Below are 17576 nucleotides of genomic sequence, written 5' to 3'. Positions count from 1 at the left end.
TTAAGTTACATTGGATCACACTTTACACTAAGTTCCATTGGATCACACTTTACATTAAGTTCCATTGGGTCACACTTTACACTAAGTTCCATTGGGTCACACTTTACACTAAGTTCCATTGGGTCACACTTTACACTAAGTTCCATTGGGTCACACTTTACACTAAGTTCCATTGGGTCACACTTTACACTAAGTTCCATTGGGTCACACTTTACATTAAGTTCCATTGGGTCACACTTTACATTAAGTTCCATTGGGTCACACTTTACACTAAGTTCCATTGGGTCACACTTTACATTAAGTTCCATTGGGTCACACTTTACACTAAGTTCCATTGGGTCACACTTTACATTAAGTTCCATTGGATCACTTTACATTAAGTTACATTGGGTCACACTTTACATTAAGTTCCATTGGGTCACACTTTACATTAAGTTCCATTGGGTCACACTTTACATTAAGTTCCATTGGGTCACACTTTACACTAAGTTCCATTGGGTCACACTTTACATTAAGTTCCATTGGGTCACACTTTACATTAAGTTCCATTGGGTCACACTTTACATTAAGTTCCATTGGATCACTTTACATGAAGTTCCATTGGGTCACACTTTACATGAAGTTCCATTGGGTCACACTTTACATTAAGTTCCATTGGGTCACACTTTACATTAAGTTCCATTGGGTCACACTTTACACTAAGTTCCATTGGATCACACTTTACACTAAGTTCCATTGGATCACACTTTACACTAAGTTCCATTGGGTCACACTTTACATTAAGTTCCATTGGGTCACACTTTACATTAAGTTCCATTGGGTCACACTTTACATTAAGTTCCATTGGGTCACACTTTACACTAAGTTCCATTGGGTCACACTTACACTAAGTTCCATTGGGTCACACTTTACATTAAGTTCCATTGGGTCACACTTTACATTAAGTTCCATTGGGTCACACTTTACACTAAGTTCCATTGGGTCACACTTTACATTAAGTTCCATTGGGTCACACTTTACATTAAGTTCCATTGGGTCACACTTTACACTAAGTTCCATTGGGTCACACTTTACATTAAGTTCCATTGGGTCACACATTACATTAAGTTCCATTGGGTCACACTTTACACTAAGTTCCATTGGGTCACACTTTACATTAAGTTACATTGGGTCACACTTTACATTAAGTTACATTGGGTCACACTTTACATTAAGTTCCATTGGATCACTTTACATTAAGTTACATTGGGTCACACTTTACATTAAGTTACATTGGGTCACACTTTACATTAAGTTCCATTGGATCACTTTACATTAAGTTACATTGGGTCACACTTTACATTAAGTTACATTAGATCACACTTTACACTAAGTTACATTGGGTCACACTTTACATTAAGTTACATTGGGTCACACTATACATTGGGACAGACTTTACATTACGTTACATGGGGTCACACTTTACATTAAGTTCCATTGGGTCACATTAAGTTGCTACTGTTTTCATTTTTAAAACAGGAAAAAACGAATATGCTGATGTTACTGTTAACTGTTAATATGACAGTATGGACGGGCCGTGACAATCTAGACATTCATTTTGTCTCAATTGGTTTGACACAATGAGGGACATTCAAATCTCCCAAAAGATTTAACACAACCATCAAACCATTAGTATGCTTTCATTGTTTTACACAAATATAAAAATGTTAAACACATTTTCGCTTGGGTCACACTCACAAGAAAAGTTCAACATTCAGGTGAGTAATCCTTGGGTGTACATTTAAACATCATTGGGTCAATTACATTAAGATCCATTGGGTCACAACAAAACATTAACAGTGATTGGGTCACATTATGTTAGCCTGAAGCCATACATTAACATTTTGTTAGCCTTAGCAAGTTCCATTGGGTCACATTACATTAGCCATGATAGCAATAGGCAACATTTTGTTACACTAAGTTCCATTGGCAACATTATAAGTTAGCCTGATACAATAGGCAAATTCCATGTTAGCACTTTACACTAAGTTCCATAGGCAACATTATGTTCCATTGCACTGACATAACAATAGGGTCAACATTTTGTTAAGTTCCATTGGGTCAACTTTATAAGTTCCAGGGTCACACTACAATAGGTTCAACATTGGTTAGCCTGACTAAGTTCCATTGGCAACATTTTGTTAAGTTCCATTGGGTCAAACATTAAGTTCCATTGCCACTTTACACTAGCAATTGGCAACATTATGTTATCCTGATAGCAATAGGCAACATTTTGTTAGTTCCTGATAGCAATAGGCAACATTATGTTACATAGCAATAGGCAACATTTTGTTAGCCACTGATAGCAATGGTAACATTATGTTAGCCTTGATCACACAATAGGCAACATTTTGTTAGCCTGATAGCAATAGGCAACATTTTGTTAGCCTGATTGCAATAGGTACATTATGTTAGCCTGATAGCAATAGGCAACATTATGTTAGCCTGATAGCAATAGGCAACATTTTGTTAGCCTGACAGCAAGTAGGCAACATTTTGTTAGCCTGACAGCAATAGGCAACATTATGTTAGCCTGATAACAATAGGCAACATTATGTTAGCCTGATAACAATAGGCAACATTATGTTAGCCATGACAATAGGTAACATTATGTTTGCCTGATAGCAATAGGCAACATTATGTTAGCCTGATAGCAAAGGTAACATTATGGTAGCCATCAAACCATTAGGTAACATTATGTTAGCCTGATATAAAAATGGCAACATTTTGTTAGCCTGAAAACACTCAAAGGTAACATTATGTTAGCCTGAACATCATCAACTCAATTTGAGATGCCTGATAGCACAACAAAAACATTAACAGTGATATGTTAGCCTGATAGCAATAGGCAACATTTTGTTAGCCTGATAGCAATAGGCAACATTATGTTAGCCTGATAGCAATAGGCAACATTTTGTTAGCCTGATAGCAATAGGCAACATTATGTTAGCCTGATAGCAATAGGCAACATTTTGTTAGCCTGATAGCAATAGGCAACATTATGTTAACCTGATAGCAATAGGCAACATTATGTTAGCCTGATAGCAATAGGCAACATTATGTTAGCCTGATAGCAATAGGCAACATTATGTTAGCCTGATAGCAATAGGCAACATTATGTTAGCCTGATAGCAATAGGTAACATTATGGTAGCCTGATAGCAATAGGTAACATTATGGTAGCCTGAAAGCAATAGGTAACATTATGTTAGCCTGATAGCAATAGGCAACATTATGTTAGCCTGATGTAACATTATGTTAGCCTGATAGTAATAGGTAACATTATGTTAGCCTGATAGAGGTGTAAGGATCGAGGACAAAGTGGTTTTAGTATGTAATAATCTTCAGTGATATAAGTCAAAGGCCTAAAACAAGAGGAACACATAGTGAAAGGGACCCTAGAGAGTTGTTATCTGGGGTTTTGAATTGCAGGTGTGTTTTTTCCAGTGGAGAGGGAATGGACATGTGTTATCAGTTCAACCAAGGACACATGTAGGAAATAGGGTCACATCACTACAAAATGAGAAAAATAACAAGAAAATACCAAATGATTCCACATGAGACTCAAATTCATTCATGATCATGCAATATGAATTTTACACAACACTGTATAAAGGGTTGCATATAAACTGTTAGCTAAAACCTTCTCTAGCACTATTCAGAGCTATACATGTACATCTCTGTTTTGAAAATACATTTAAAATGACGTTGGATACAGTATATCGAATGACAGTCAACAGTCAACCATTGATCTAAATACTCCAATGACCCTTTCCTAAAGAAACAACATGTTCCACATACTATATGTAATGGTTTATCTTACAAAGTGTCCAAACTGCTTCCTATGTCTCAATGAACCCTGGGAGATGTACTACAAGATGAGGGGGAGGAGAGGTTGTCTTTCTTGCACTAACACTCACACTTGTCATTGTCTTACTAGCAGGGACTTGCTTTATTGAGGACACTGTGCTTACTATGACTGTGAGATGTGGTTGTCTCACGTAGCTATCTTAAGATGACTGCACTAACTGCAAGTCGCTCTGGATAAGAGCGTCTGCTAAAACAAATACTAAAATATCATCGTAATAGGGTTGAGTGGGAAGGGGCCTTTCCTCTATGATGGTAAGAGGTCGTTTGGAGCACAGTTTCTGAGAGCACTCAAGGTCATGTTTGGATAACTGCTCTAAACCTCCTATTACATGGCTGAGAACAGTCTGATCGCCCAGCGTCGATAAGCAGCTGGATACATCATTCCCCTCCTTGAGGTTAATATTCTACCATGGACACACCTCGGTCTCCCATTGGTTATAGACAGGTGGGGTTTGGGAATAAATAGGGTCCCCGGTCCACTAGACTGTCACATTCTCACAATGACTTTCCTCTGGTTCGTGTCCTGTCTCGCCTTCATCAGCGCCGCCTACGGTGAGTATTCACACCTTCTCTTTACCTACAGTGTTACCTCCTTGATTTAACCCTTAACCCTTGTTTTAATGCTAAAAGTGTAAAAGTAAGTTGTGGAGTTCCTCAAGGCTCTGGTCTTGGACCACTACTGTTCTCATTATGTGCTTCTGCTACATTGCTAGCACTTGGTGATGTTATTTGGAAACACTTCCGTACGTTGGATGCCCATGGTTGAGTATGTTGCATTAAACAGAGCATTTACTGTTGTTATAAAACATGATGAGCTAAGTGTTTACAAAATATTCTCATGTAACCAGGCTGTGGCATCCCCGCCATCAAGCCCGAGGTGTCTGGCTATGCCCGCATCGTTAATGGTGAGGAGGCTGTGCCCCACTCCTGGCCCTGGCAGGTATCTCTGCAGCAGACCAGCGGCTTCCACTTCTGTGGGGATCCCTGATCAACGAGAACTGGGTGGTCACCGCCGCTCACTGCAACGTCGCTACCTACCACCGCGTGATCGTTGGAGAGCACAAGAAGGGCAGTGGCAACAACGCTGAGGACATCCAGATCCTGAAGCCAGCTAAGGTACAGCACAGTCACACATCCTCCTCTATAGATCTGGGTAGAAGTTCCCCTCAGGTGCTGATCTAGGATCAGTCTATCCCCCGCCAGCTCAGCTGATCCGATCAGTGATCCGTCAGAGCAACGTCGTCCTGTAGACCTACCTGAACTCGCCATTTCATAAAGGTTTCAGTTCTAACCGTCCCTTCTTTCCCTCAACCCACCGCACCCCCTCTCCTCACCCACAGGTGTTCACCCACCCCAAGTGGAACCCCAGTACCATCAACAACGATATCTCCCTGATCAAGCTGTCCACCCCTGCTGTCCTGAACACCAATGTGTCCCCGGTGTGCCTGGCTGAGACCGCCGACGTCTTTGCACCTGGCATGACCTGTGTGACCTCCGGCTGGGGTCTGCTGCGCTACAATGCTATCAGCACCCCTAACCAGCTGCAGCAGGCTGCTCTGCCCCTTCTGTCCAACGAGCAGTGCAAGCAGCACTGGGGGAGCAACATCTCCGACGTCATGATCTGTGCCGGTGGTGCTGGTGCTACCTCCTGCATGGGTGACTCCGGTGGCCCCCTGGTCTGTGAGAAGGACAACGTCTGGACCCTGGTCGGTATTGTGTCCTGGGGCAGCAGCCGTTGCTCCACCACTACCCCCGCTGTGTATGCCCGCGTCACCGAGTTCCGTTCCTGGGTGGACCAGACCCTGGCTGCCAACTAAGAGCCATGTTGCAGCGTCCCTGTCCATCCTGTATATTGCTATGTCATTTTATGCATTGTTATGTCACACTATGTATTGCTATGTCATTCTATATATTACTATGTAATGTACAACAACTAAACATTAGCTACCAAGACTGAGAGTGCCACCCATTGGTCTGAACTGAACATGACATTCAATAAACATACTTGAACATAAAAAATATTATTGTGCAGTAATTGTATGATTACTACATTCACAACGTAATATTTTAGTACACGAGAGGAACTTACTGTAAAGTGTTACCACAGTCGGGTTACTGCTGACTGAATCTACTGCTAGCGTTAGGGGTCTCGAATGGTTGAGGGACAGCTATTTGGGAACTGTGAGAGGGGATCTTGGAGGGTTCCGGTTCACGTTTTTTGGCCTAGTGGGAGATCTGTCAACGTGCCCTTGAGCAGGGCATTGATCCTGGATGCTTCTGTGTGTCGCTCTGAATGGGAGTCTGTTAGATGACTGGTATGATGTAGTTGTTGAGCAGCTTCACTGCAAGTATATTGTATGTTTCGGATTTTAAAATTAAAAAATTAATAAATAAAAAGCTACAGTAGCACGGAATCATTAACAAGACTTAAAACCTAGTGTATAAGGGCTATTATAAACCGGGTATTTTGGATCCTGGATGCTGATTGGCTGAAACAGCATTCCAGCTGTGTGAATATCATCGATAATCCAAGGGTATGATGCAAACATACTTGTTGCTGTTCTATCTGAAAGTTTCACGACGCTATTCTTGATATGCCACAGCAAATGACAAAGAAAAGCAATAAGCTTCTATTAAGGCATGACCTAACCTTGTATCTAGCCTAGCGTTTGGTTTGCAACAGTCACATACAGCAGACACATAACAACATGTGCCATTTTAACAAGGCTAATCAGGAAGTGTTAATTCCATCTCTCGCTCTACCTTTCTATCCAAAGTAAAGATGCAGACCGTGTCTGAATACCCATACATGCGTTCTAGTCAGCATTTTGGATGTGTGAAAATATAACGTTTTTATAATATGTGAAAAGTAGAACGTTTCTTTAAAACGCCAGGATGTTATACTCATTTCGATCCAGATGCATATGTTGTGATGTATCTGCTGTGTGTGACTGTAGAAATCGCTGCACACTATTGAGGAAGAGAATCAATGCACAGCCACACACATACCTGCCGACACATGCATTAATACACACATGCACTCTTGGACAAAGGACCAACCATCCTACTGACTGGTAACACTTTCAATGAGGGATACATATAAGGCCTTATAAATGCATTTATAATGTCTTATAATACACTTATCTTATACTACTTGGTATAAGGCCAGAGAGCATAATGCATTATACGTTAACTATCTATCTCGCTTAGTTTGTTAGCATCAGTCATGTCATTAGCTTCAGCTAGCTTGTTAACCATCTTCACAGCCAGCTATTGTGCTAGCAAAGTGAGCTAGCTAGACAGCTAATTTTTGGCATGTGCCTAGCTTTTCCAAATATATGTTGTTAGCTAACATAGCTACCTACAGTAGTCCATGCTTATGTTCCTAGTTCTTTTCAATAAATGCAGTAAATGTCAACAAGCACACAATAATCAAAAATGTAAAAATATGATTTAAAAAATGTTTTTGTTATATTAGCATTAAGCTAAGATAAGAGGCCGTTTTGAGCAGTGTCTCGCCCTCCTGGTACTTGACTGAGAACTGTTTGATTGCCCAGCATTGACAAGCAGCTGGACATCCCCCTAGCATTGTAGAACCAGCCTGATTGCTAAGTTTACAATTTTATCAGTCTGGAGTCCCAAATCATCAGACTGGTTCCAGCAGGATGTTACTATTCTACCATGGCTACCCTCGGCTTTTGGGAGGGTTGGACACACCACAGTCTCTGATTGGTTACAGGCGGATGGGGTTTGGAGATAAATAGTATCTCTGTCTTCTAGACTGTCGCGTTATCACAATGGCTTTTCTCTGGTTCGTCTCCTGTCTCGCGTTTGTAAGCGCCGCCTACGTCTGCGGTACCCCCGCATTCTCTCCTGTGGCTATGGCCGCTTCATCAATGGTGAGGAGGCTGTGCCCCACTCCTGGCAGCAATCTGGCACCCACTTCTGTGGAGTTTCCCTGACAAACGAGTACTAGGTGGTGACTGCTGCTCACTGCGATGTCAAGACCTCCCACCGGCGAGCACGACATGCTCATGAGCAATGAGGCCATCCAGATCCTGAAGCCTGCTAAAGTGTTCACCCACTCCAGGTGGAACCCCAGCACCATCAAAAATGACATCCTCTTGATCAAGCTGGCCACCCCCACCACCCTGAGCGCCAAAGTGTCCCCCGTGTGTCTGGCTTCGTATGAAGACAACTTTGCCCCTGGCATGACCTGTGTGACTTCAGGCTGGTGCATGAGCAGCTACCAGCCTGCCAATTATCCCAACAAAACTGCAGCAGGGTGCTGAGTGCAAGAAGCACTGGGGCAACATGATTCATGAAATGATCTGTGCTGGTGGTAAAGGTGTTTCCTCCTGCATGGGGGACTCCGGTGGCCCCCTGGTCTGTGAGAAGAACAAGGTGTGGAGCCTGGTCGGTATTGTGTTCTGGGGCAGCAGTGGTTGCTCTACCTCTACCCCCTCTGTGTACACCGGAGTCGCCGAGGTACGCACTTGGGTGGACATGACCATGATGCTCAACTAAGAGCAATGCCACAGTTTCCCTGTCCAGAAAAATATGTACTGCTACACCATTCTAGGTTTTGTATATCTATGTTTCAGTGGAGGTTGCAGAGGTAAGGATGGATGTGTTTGATGTATTTGATACCATTCCACTGATTCCGCTTCTGCAATTACCACGAGCCTGTCCTCCCCATATTAAACAGTATTTTTACTACTTGATGAATTTAAATGCTGTGCACCCTTTGATAATCAAGAAGAGACCCTTGGGTATGTTGTGGACCACAGGAGGTTGGTGACACCTTAATTGAGGAGAACGGGCTCGTGGTAATGGCTGGAGCGGAACCAGTAGAATGGTATCACATGGTTTCCAGGTGTTTGTTGACATTCCATTTCCTCTGTTCCGGCCATTATTATGAGCTGTTCTCCCCTCAACAGCCTCCTGTGGTTGTGGTGAACTGTCAGTCAGTCCAGTGTGAAGCAGGTTATTCATGTCTACAGTATAAGGGAAGAAGGTCTCCTGTGCAGTCGTGGCCAAAAGTTTTGAGAATGACACAAATATACATTTTCACAAAGTCTGCTGCCTCAGTTTGTGTGATGGCAATTTGCATATACTCCAGAATGTTATGAAGAGTGATCAGATGAATTGCAAAGTCCCTCTTTGCCATGCAAATTAACTGAACCCCCCAAAAAAAAACATTTCCACTGCATTTCAGCGCTGCCACAAAAGGACCAGCTGACATCATGTCAGTGATTCTTTCGTTAACACAGGTGTGAGTGTTGACGAGAACAAGGCTGGAGATCACTCTGTCATGCTGATTTACTTTGAATAACAGACTGGAAGCTTCAAACAGAGGGTGGTGCTTGAAATCATTGTTCTTCCTCTGTCAAACATGGTTACCTGCAAGGAAACACATGCCGTCATCATTGCTTTGCACAAAAAGGGCTTCACAGGCAAGGATATTGCTGCCAGTAAGATTGCACCTAAATCAACCATTTATCGGATCAGCAAGAACTTCAAGGAGAGCGGTTCAATTGTTGTGAAGAAGGCTTCAGGGTGCCCAAGAAAGTCCAGCAAGCACCAGGACCGTCTCCTAAAGTTGATTCAGCTGCGGGATCGGGGCACCACCAGCACAGAGCTTGCTCAGGAATGACAGCAGGCAGGTGTGAGTGCGTCTGCACGCCCAGTGAGGCAAAGAATTTTGGAGGATGGCATGGTGTCAAGAAGGACAGCAAAGAAGCCACTTCTCTCCACAAAAAAAAACATTAGGGACAGACTGATATTCTGGAAAGATACAGGGATTGGACTGCTGAGGACTGGGGTAAAGTAATTTTCTCTGATGAATCCCCTTTCCGACTTTTTGAGGCATCTGGAAAAAAGCTTGTCCGGAGAAGACAAGGTGAGCGCTACCATCAGTCCTGTGTCATGCCAACAGTAAAGCATCCTGAGACCATTCATGTGTGGGGTAGCTTCTCAGCCAAGGAAGTGGGCTCACTCACAATTTTGCCTAAGAACACAGCCATGAATAAAGAATGGTACCAAACACATCCTCTGAGATTAACTTCTCCCAACCATCCAGGAACAGTTTGGTGACGAACAATGCCTTTTCCAGCATGATGGAGCACCTTGCCATAAGACAAAAGTGATAACTAAGTGGCTCGGGGAATAAAACATCGATATTTTTGGTCCATGGCCAGGAAACTCCCCAGACCTGAATCCAATTGAGAACTTGTGGTCAATCCTCAAGAGGCAGGTGGACAAACCAAAATCCACAAATTCTGACAAACTCTCAGCATTTATTATGCGAGAATGGGCTGCCATCAGTCAGGATGTGGCCCAGAAGTAAATTGACAGCATGCCAGGGCGGATTACAGAGGTCTTGAAAAAGAAGGGTCAACCCTGCAAATATTTACTTTTTGCATCAACTTCATGTAATTGTCAATAAAAGTATTTGACACTTGTAATTATACTTCAGTATTCCATAGTAACATCTGACAAAAATATCTAAAGACACTGAAGCAGCAAACTTTGTGGAAATTAATATTTGTGTCATTCTCAAAACCTTTGGCCACGACTGTACTCTGTAAATCACACATGCAATACTGTAGCCTAATTCCCAAAGCTGACCCACTAAGACTCCTAACAACGCCAAAGTGGACTCAGGAAAGTTGACCTCCCTGGCCTTTAACTGTCATCACAAACAAACAAAACACACAGGTTTCTGAATAAACAATGGCATTGGTCATCTAGAGTTACCTGATCTTGCCCGACAGTCAGGACATGTCCTCTGTGTATATCTGTTTGTTAGTTATTTAGTTTTAGGCTAGTGGAAGAGATGAGGGCCAATAAACCCACCCATAAGAGGTGAGTGATACCCAGTCCCAGTGCCAGTTGCCTTGGAATGTAAAATGAAGACTAGACTGAACACTTAATGCATGCTGGGTAAATTGGCACACTCAATAATTATCGAATAAAATAACTGCGTTTTCAAGGGCAAAATTAGCGCAGTTTCACAGAAGCGACAGAAGGGATATGCAGATTATCAAAAGCAATTAGATTGCATTTCTGAATATTCTTATAAGATATAAATATTCAGGTCATCTTTATGGTTCACAGGTCACTTCCTCCCAGATGGGAGAGAGACAGGAAAGGAAGGACAGATGGAAGGAAGTTGGGAGAGGGAGGTTTTGGTGCCACTTGTGATGAGAAAGTATTCCATTTTACAGAATAAATAAATTATTTATGAGACATTATTTCTCAGTTGGTTTCATTAGGGCTACTGAAGAGATCTTATCTTAGATTAAAACTGGGCAACACAGAGCCATACCCTTATCAATGCATGGTTGGCCTCCCAATGAACTCCCAACTCCCAATGAAAGTGATAACGATCATTTGGTGTAGCGTAGTGCTCCTGTTCAAATTACCCCCAACTCTAATGAGTTTTAGTCAAACTGACTGTCTGAGTCATAACTGTGGACGCTCTCTCTCCCTAGTAAATTAACACGGCTTTGATTTTGAGGAGGTGCCAAGTCATTGTTGGCTACTAATTAACCAAACAAGGCAGACGAAGCAAAGCACCTGGGCGGAGTTCCCACTTCCCGTTTTAGGGGAAACGGAAGTTAGATTGAAAATTCTGTATCCCTGAGAACCAGAAACATTCGGTTTCTGACAACACCGTTAAGGGTGGCTACTAATTGACCTCTGAGATATTCACTATGCCTGGCACTTCTTCTGCTGTATGCCAATAAGCTAAATAAGTACCATAGAGCTTCAATGAGCTAGGGAAGTACCATAGAGCTTCAATGAGCTAGGGAAGTACCACAGAGCTTCAATGAGCTAGGGAAGTACCATAGAGCTTCAATGAGCTAGGGAAGTACCATAGAGCTTCAATGAGCTAGGGAAGTACCACAGAGCTTCAATGAGCTAGGGAAGTACCATTGAGCTTCAATGAGCTAGGGAAGTACCACAGAGCTTCAATGAGCTAGGGAAGTACCACAGAGCTTCAATGAGCCAGGGAAGTACCACAGAGCTTCAATGAGCTAGGGAAGTACCATTGAGCTTCAATGAGCTAGGGAAGTACCATTGAGCATCAATGAGCTAGGGAAGTACCATTGAGCATCAATGAGCCAGGGAAGTACCATTGAGCATCAATGAGCTAGGGAAGTACCATTGAGCATCAATGAGCTAGGGATGTACCATTGAGCTTCAATGAGCTAGGGAAGTACCATAGAGCTTTAATGAGCCATGGAAGTACCATAGAGCTTCAATGAGCTAGGGAAGTACCATTGAGCTTCAATGAGCTAGGGAAGTACCATAGAGCTTTAATGAGCTCGGGAAGTACCATTGAGCATCAATGAGCTAGGGAAGTACCATTGAGCTTCAATGAGCTAGGGAAGTACCATAGAGCTTTAATGAGCTAGGGAAGTACCATTGTGCTTCAATGAGCTAGGGAAGTACCATTGAGCTTCAATGAGCTAGGGAAGTACTATAGAGCTTTAATGAGCTAGGGAAGTATCATAGAGCATCATCGACCTGGCCAAGGCTTTCGACTCTGTCAATCACCACATTCTTATTGGCAGACTCGACAGCATTGGTTTCTCAAATGATTGCCTCGCCTGGTTCACCAACTACTTCTCTGATATTCAGTATGTCAAATCGGAGGGCCTGTTGTCCGGTCCTCTGGCAGTTTCTATGGGGGTGCCGCAGGGTTAAATTCTTGGGCTGACTCTTCTCTTCTCTCTTCTCTGTAGACATCATCAATGATGTCGCTCTTGCTGCTGGTGATTCTCTAATCCACCTCTAAGCAGACGACACCATTCTGTATACTTCTGGCCCCTCTTTGGACAATGTGTTACCCAACCTCCAGATGAGCTCCAATGCCATACAACTCTACTCTCATTCTGTGGCCTCCAACTGCTCTTAAATGCAAGTAAAACTAAATGCATGCTATTTAATCGATCACTGCCCGCACCTGCCCGCCCGTCCAGCATCACTACTCTGGGTGGCTCTGACTAGAATACGTGGACAACTACAAATACCTAGGTGTCTGGTTAGACTGTAAACTCTCCTTCCAGACTCACATCAAGAATCTCAATCCAAAATGAAATCTACAATCGACTTTCTATTTCACAACAAAGCATCCTTCACTCATGCTGCCAAACATACCCTCGTCAAACTGACCATCCTACCGATCCTCGACTTCGGCGATGTCATCTATAAAATAGCCTCCAACACTCTACTCAACAAATTGGATGCAGTCTATCACAGTGCCATCCGTTTTGTCACCAAAACCCCATATACTACCCACACCTTGCGACCTGTACGCTCTTGTTGGTTGGCCCTCGCTTCATACTCGTCGCCAAACCCACTGGCTACAGGTTATCTACAAGTCTCTGCTAGGTAAAGCCCCGTCTTATCTCAGCTCACTGGTCACCATAGCAGCACCCACTCGTAACACACGCTCCAGCAGGTATATTTCATTGGTTATCCCCAAAGCCAATTCCTCTTTTGGTCGCCTTTCCTTCCCAGTTCTCTGCCAATGACTGGAACGAACTGCAAAAATCACTGAAGCTGGAGACCCATATCTCCCTCAGCTTTAAGCGCCAGCTGTCAGAGCAGCTCACAGATCACTGCACCTGTACATAGCCCATCTGTAAACAGCCTATCTATCTACCTCATCGCCATACTGTATTTATTTATTTATCTTCCTCCTTTGCTCCCCAGTATCTCTACTTGCATATTCATCTTCTGCACATCTACCATTCCAGTGTTTAATTGCCATATTGTAATTACTTATACCATGGCCTATTTATTGCCTTAACTCCCTTATCTTACCTCATTTGCATTCGCTGTATGTAGACTTTTTTTCCTACTGAATTACTGACTATGTTTGTTTATTCCATGTGTAACTCTGTGTTGTTGTATGTGTCTAACTGCTATGCTTTATCTTGGCCAGGTCGCAGTTGTAAATGAGAACTTGTTCTCAACTAGCCTACCTGGTTAAAAGGTTAAAAGGTTAAATAAAAAATCAAAGCGCTAGGGAAGTACCATAGTGCTTCAAAAACACACACAGGGCAATTTCCCATTATATCTACCTGTTCATACTATTGTGTTAATGGAAGGTGTATGGGCATCTGACAGAGACGTAATAAAAACCCCGTAACCAACGATGCTCCCCACTCACTCCGCTATCCTCTCTCCTCCCAGAATCCTTTGTGTGAGGGGTAAAGTAAATGGTTCACGTAGGGAAGATAGCCGCGGTGCCATGATTAATAGAAGCCATCATTCACAGAGATGAAGCCGCAACGTGGGCGCAACAACTCTGCTCAAACCTTTCTCATCTTTTATCATGAACGTGCCTGGGATCTTTTCCCATTTTCTCCCTGAGTTTCATATTTCAGATGGCCCTATTGTGAATAGGCATTAGTGTCAGGTTAAGGGATGGGGTTTAATTAAAGTTAGAGAGGGTCACAGGGGCTAGATCACTAGCTACTGGTCTGTGGAACTGGTAGAAAGGCTAGCGCTACACTAGCCTACAGTGCATGGAAATGTACAGCAGCATGTGTTTCACTGAATTAAACTGACAGGGGACTGCACAGCACATGTTTCAGTGTGCCCAATGCATCCCCTATAAAGTCTGCTGGAACATAAAAGCCACAGTATATTCCTACCCTCCAGCGTTTATCCAAACCACGACCTTTAACATATTTCCATGTGGAGAAAACATATGAGGTAAAGATACGCTGTACGACATGTCTAGGTCACATTGATTGGGACATACATCACCAAGCGCAAATCTAATGAACTGCGACAACGGCCTTGCGCATAGCATATGAGAGCTATATTGGAGAGCGCTGTCCTATTAGATATGAGCTATGGTTATCTATTCACTTTGCCTCAACAGTGGCATAATTCTGAGTCAGCCAATAGCTAATCCCTCCATGATCCACAACTGCAGATTCCTCTGTTGACAGTAGGTATGAAGATGTCCTCCGCCAGTGACACACACGCACACACACACACACACACACACACACACACACACGCACGCACACACACACACGCACACGCACGCACGCACGCACGCACGCACGCACGCACGCACGCACATACACACACACACACACACACACACACACACACGCACGCACGCACCCACACACACACACACACACACACACACACACACACACACACACACACACACACGCACCCACACACACGCACCCACACACACGCACCCACACACGCACCACACACACGCACCCACACACGCACCCACACACACACACACACACACACCCACACACGCCCTTTTAAACCAGGCTAAATCAGGAGTGGGAATATTATCTCTCGCTCTACCTCTCAAAGTAAAGACACACAGGGGGACTGCCTAGCGCCTTTACAATCCTTACCACATTGATAACTTCAGTTCTATCAATTGCTGTATACAGCTCATCTAATATAGTGTTAATATAGTGATGAACTGAAGCCTGTGTGAAAGACAGCAATGCTCGTAGCATTACATATAGAAACATTGAAACACGACCGCTCCAAACCTCCGAGTAGATTCACTTACGGACTGTAGGAGTAGATTCACTTACAGACTATAGAGTAGATTCATTTACAGACTATAGGTTCCTTACAGACCATAGAGTGATTCATTTACAGACTATATAGAGTGGATTCATTTACAGACTACAGAGTAGATTCACTTACAGACTATAGAGTAGATTTATACAGACTATAGATTCACTTACACTATAGAGTAGATTCACTTACAGACTATGAGTAGATTCACTTACAGACTATAGATAGATTCACTTACAGACTATAGAGTGGATTCATTTACAGACTATATAGTATAGATTCACTTACAGACTATAAGTAGATTCACTACAGACTATAGAGTAGATTCATTTACAGACTATAGAGTGGATTCACTTTACAGACTATAGAGTAGTTTCACTTACAGACAATAGAGTGATTCACTTACAGACTATAGAGTAGATCTCACTTAAAGACTATAGGAGTAGATTCATTTACAGACTATAGAGTATAGATTACAGACTTTAGAGTGGATTCATTTACAGACTATAGAGTAGATTCCCTTACAGACTATAGAGTTGATTCACATACAGATATAGAGCAGGGATCCACTTAAAGACTATAGAGTAGATTAATTGGTAGACTATAGTGAGTAGATTCACCCCAAACTTGAGTGGATTCATTTACAGACTATAGAGTAGATTAATTTGCAGACTATAAGTAGATTCACTTACAAACTTAAGAGTGGATTCATTTACCTGAATAGAGTGGATTCACTTACAGACTATAGATAGATTCACTTAGACTATAGAGTGACTCCCTTATAGACTATAGAGATGAATTAATTTACAAGACTATAGAGTAGATTCACTTACAGACTTAAGAGTGGATTAATTTACAGACTATAGAGTAGATTAATTTACAGACTATAGAGTAGATTAATTTACAGACTATAGAGTAGATTCACTTACAGACTTAAGAGTGGATTAATTTACAGACTATAGAGTAGATTAATTTTTGAAGACTATAAGTAGATTCACTTACAGACTTAAGAGTGGATTAATTTACAGACTATAAGAGTAGATTCATTTACAGACTATAGAGTAGATTCACTACAGACTATAGATAGATTCACTTACTATAGAGTGGATAGAGACTATAGATCTTCCACTGAAAGACAATAGAGTAGATTCACTTAAAGACTATAGAGTAGATTCACTTACAGACTATAGAGTAGATTCACTTACAGACTATAGAGTGATTAATTTACAGACTATAGAGTAGACACCTTAATAGATTACAGACTATAGAGTAGATTCACTTACAGACATATAGAGTAGATTCACTTACAGACTATAGAGAGTAGATGCATTTACAGGCTATAGAGTAGATTCACTTACAGACTATAGAGAGATTTCCTTATGAACTATAGAGTAGATTAATTTACAGACTATAGAGTAGACTAATTTACAGACTATGATGACAATTTACAGACTATAGGTAGATTAATTTACAGACTATAGAGTAGATTAATTTACAGACTATAGAGTAGATTCTTATAGACTTATGAGAGTGATTAATTTACAGACTATAGAGTAGATTAATTTACAGACTATAGAGTAGATTCACTTACAGACTATAGAGTAGATTCACTTACAGACACGACATATACAAACATCTCCACAAGCAGCAACTTATAGCCCCTTTCAACCAACTTCACAAAATAACACATCAAAACCTATGCAGGCAATAATACTAAGCAAAGACGTGAAACTAGTTTGAATAAAGGCAGTCAATTACCAGTTCATGATGACATCAACACAGTCTCCTAATCCAACTACAGTAGCAGTACCACGCTTGGCTTTAAATCAGAACAGAGAGCCAACAGGCACGACACTCTACTCAGTACAGTACCTAGAGGGGTCTGGCTTGGCTTTCCCATAGAGCAGACGACTCTTTCTCTCCCGGGGCTTGGCGGTGGGCAGGCGCGAGCGCGAGACAAGGGGTCAACTTGTTCACCATGGGACATGATGAGTTAAGTGGGAGGATCGCCGATGCTGCCCCACTACCTTCTACAGTTCCAGCCCCAGAGGCTCCTGGGTGTCGCGGGCCACCAAT

The 17576-nt window shown here is 42.4% G+C and overlaps 1 protein-coding gene and 2 pseudogenes across 1 annotated transcript; 2 read left to right on the top strand and 1 right to left on the bottom strand.

The window, feature by feature from the left end:
• LOC118377299 (neuron navigator 3-like) overlaps positions 1–17576 on the bottom strand; it is a 270177-nt pseudogene that overhangs the window by 137344 nt on the left and 115257 nt on the right.
• LOC127924347 (chymotrypsin B-like) lies at positions 4394–5927 on the top strand. Its single transcript, XM_052508956.1, is given in 4 exon segments — positions 4394–4460; positions 4757–4882; positions 4885–5024; positions 5249–5927. Coding segments are annotated over 4 exon segments (795 nt in total). The 5' UTR covers positions 4394–4408; the 3' UTR covers positions 5726–5927.
• LOC118401143 (chymotrypsin B-like) lies at positions 7706–8467 on the top strand (annotated as a pseudogene).

This window comes from Oncorhynchus keta, unplaced genomic scaffold, assembly GCF_023373465.1.
Source record: "Oncorhynchus keta strain PuntledgeMale-10-30-2019 unplaced genomic scaffold, Oket_V2 Un_contig_3968_pilon_pilon, whole genome shotgun sequence".
NCBI lineage: Eukaryota > Metazoa > Chordata > Actinopteri > Salmoniformes > Salmonidae > Oncorhynchus > Oncorhynchus keta.
This window is presented reverse-complemented; position numbering and strand designations above follow the sequence as displayed.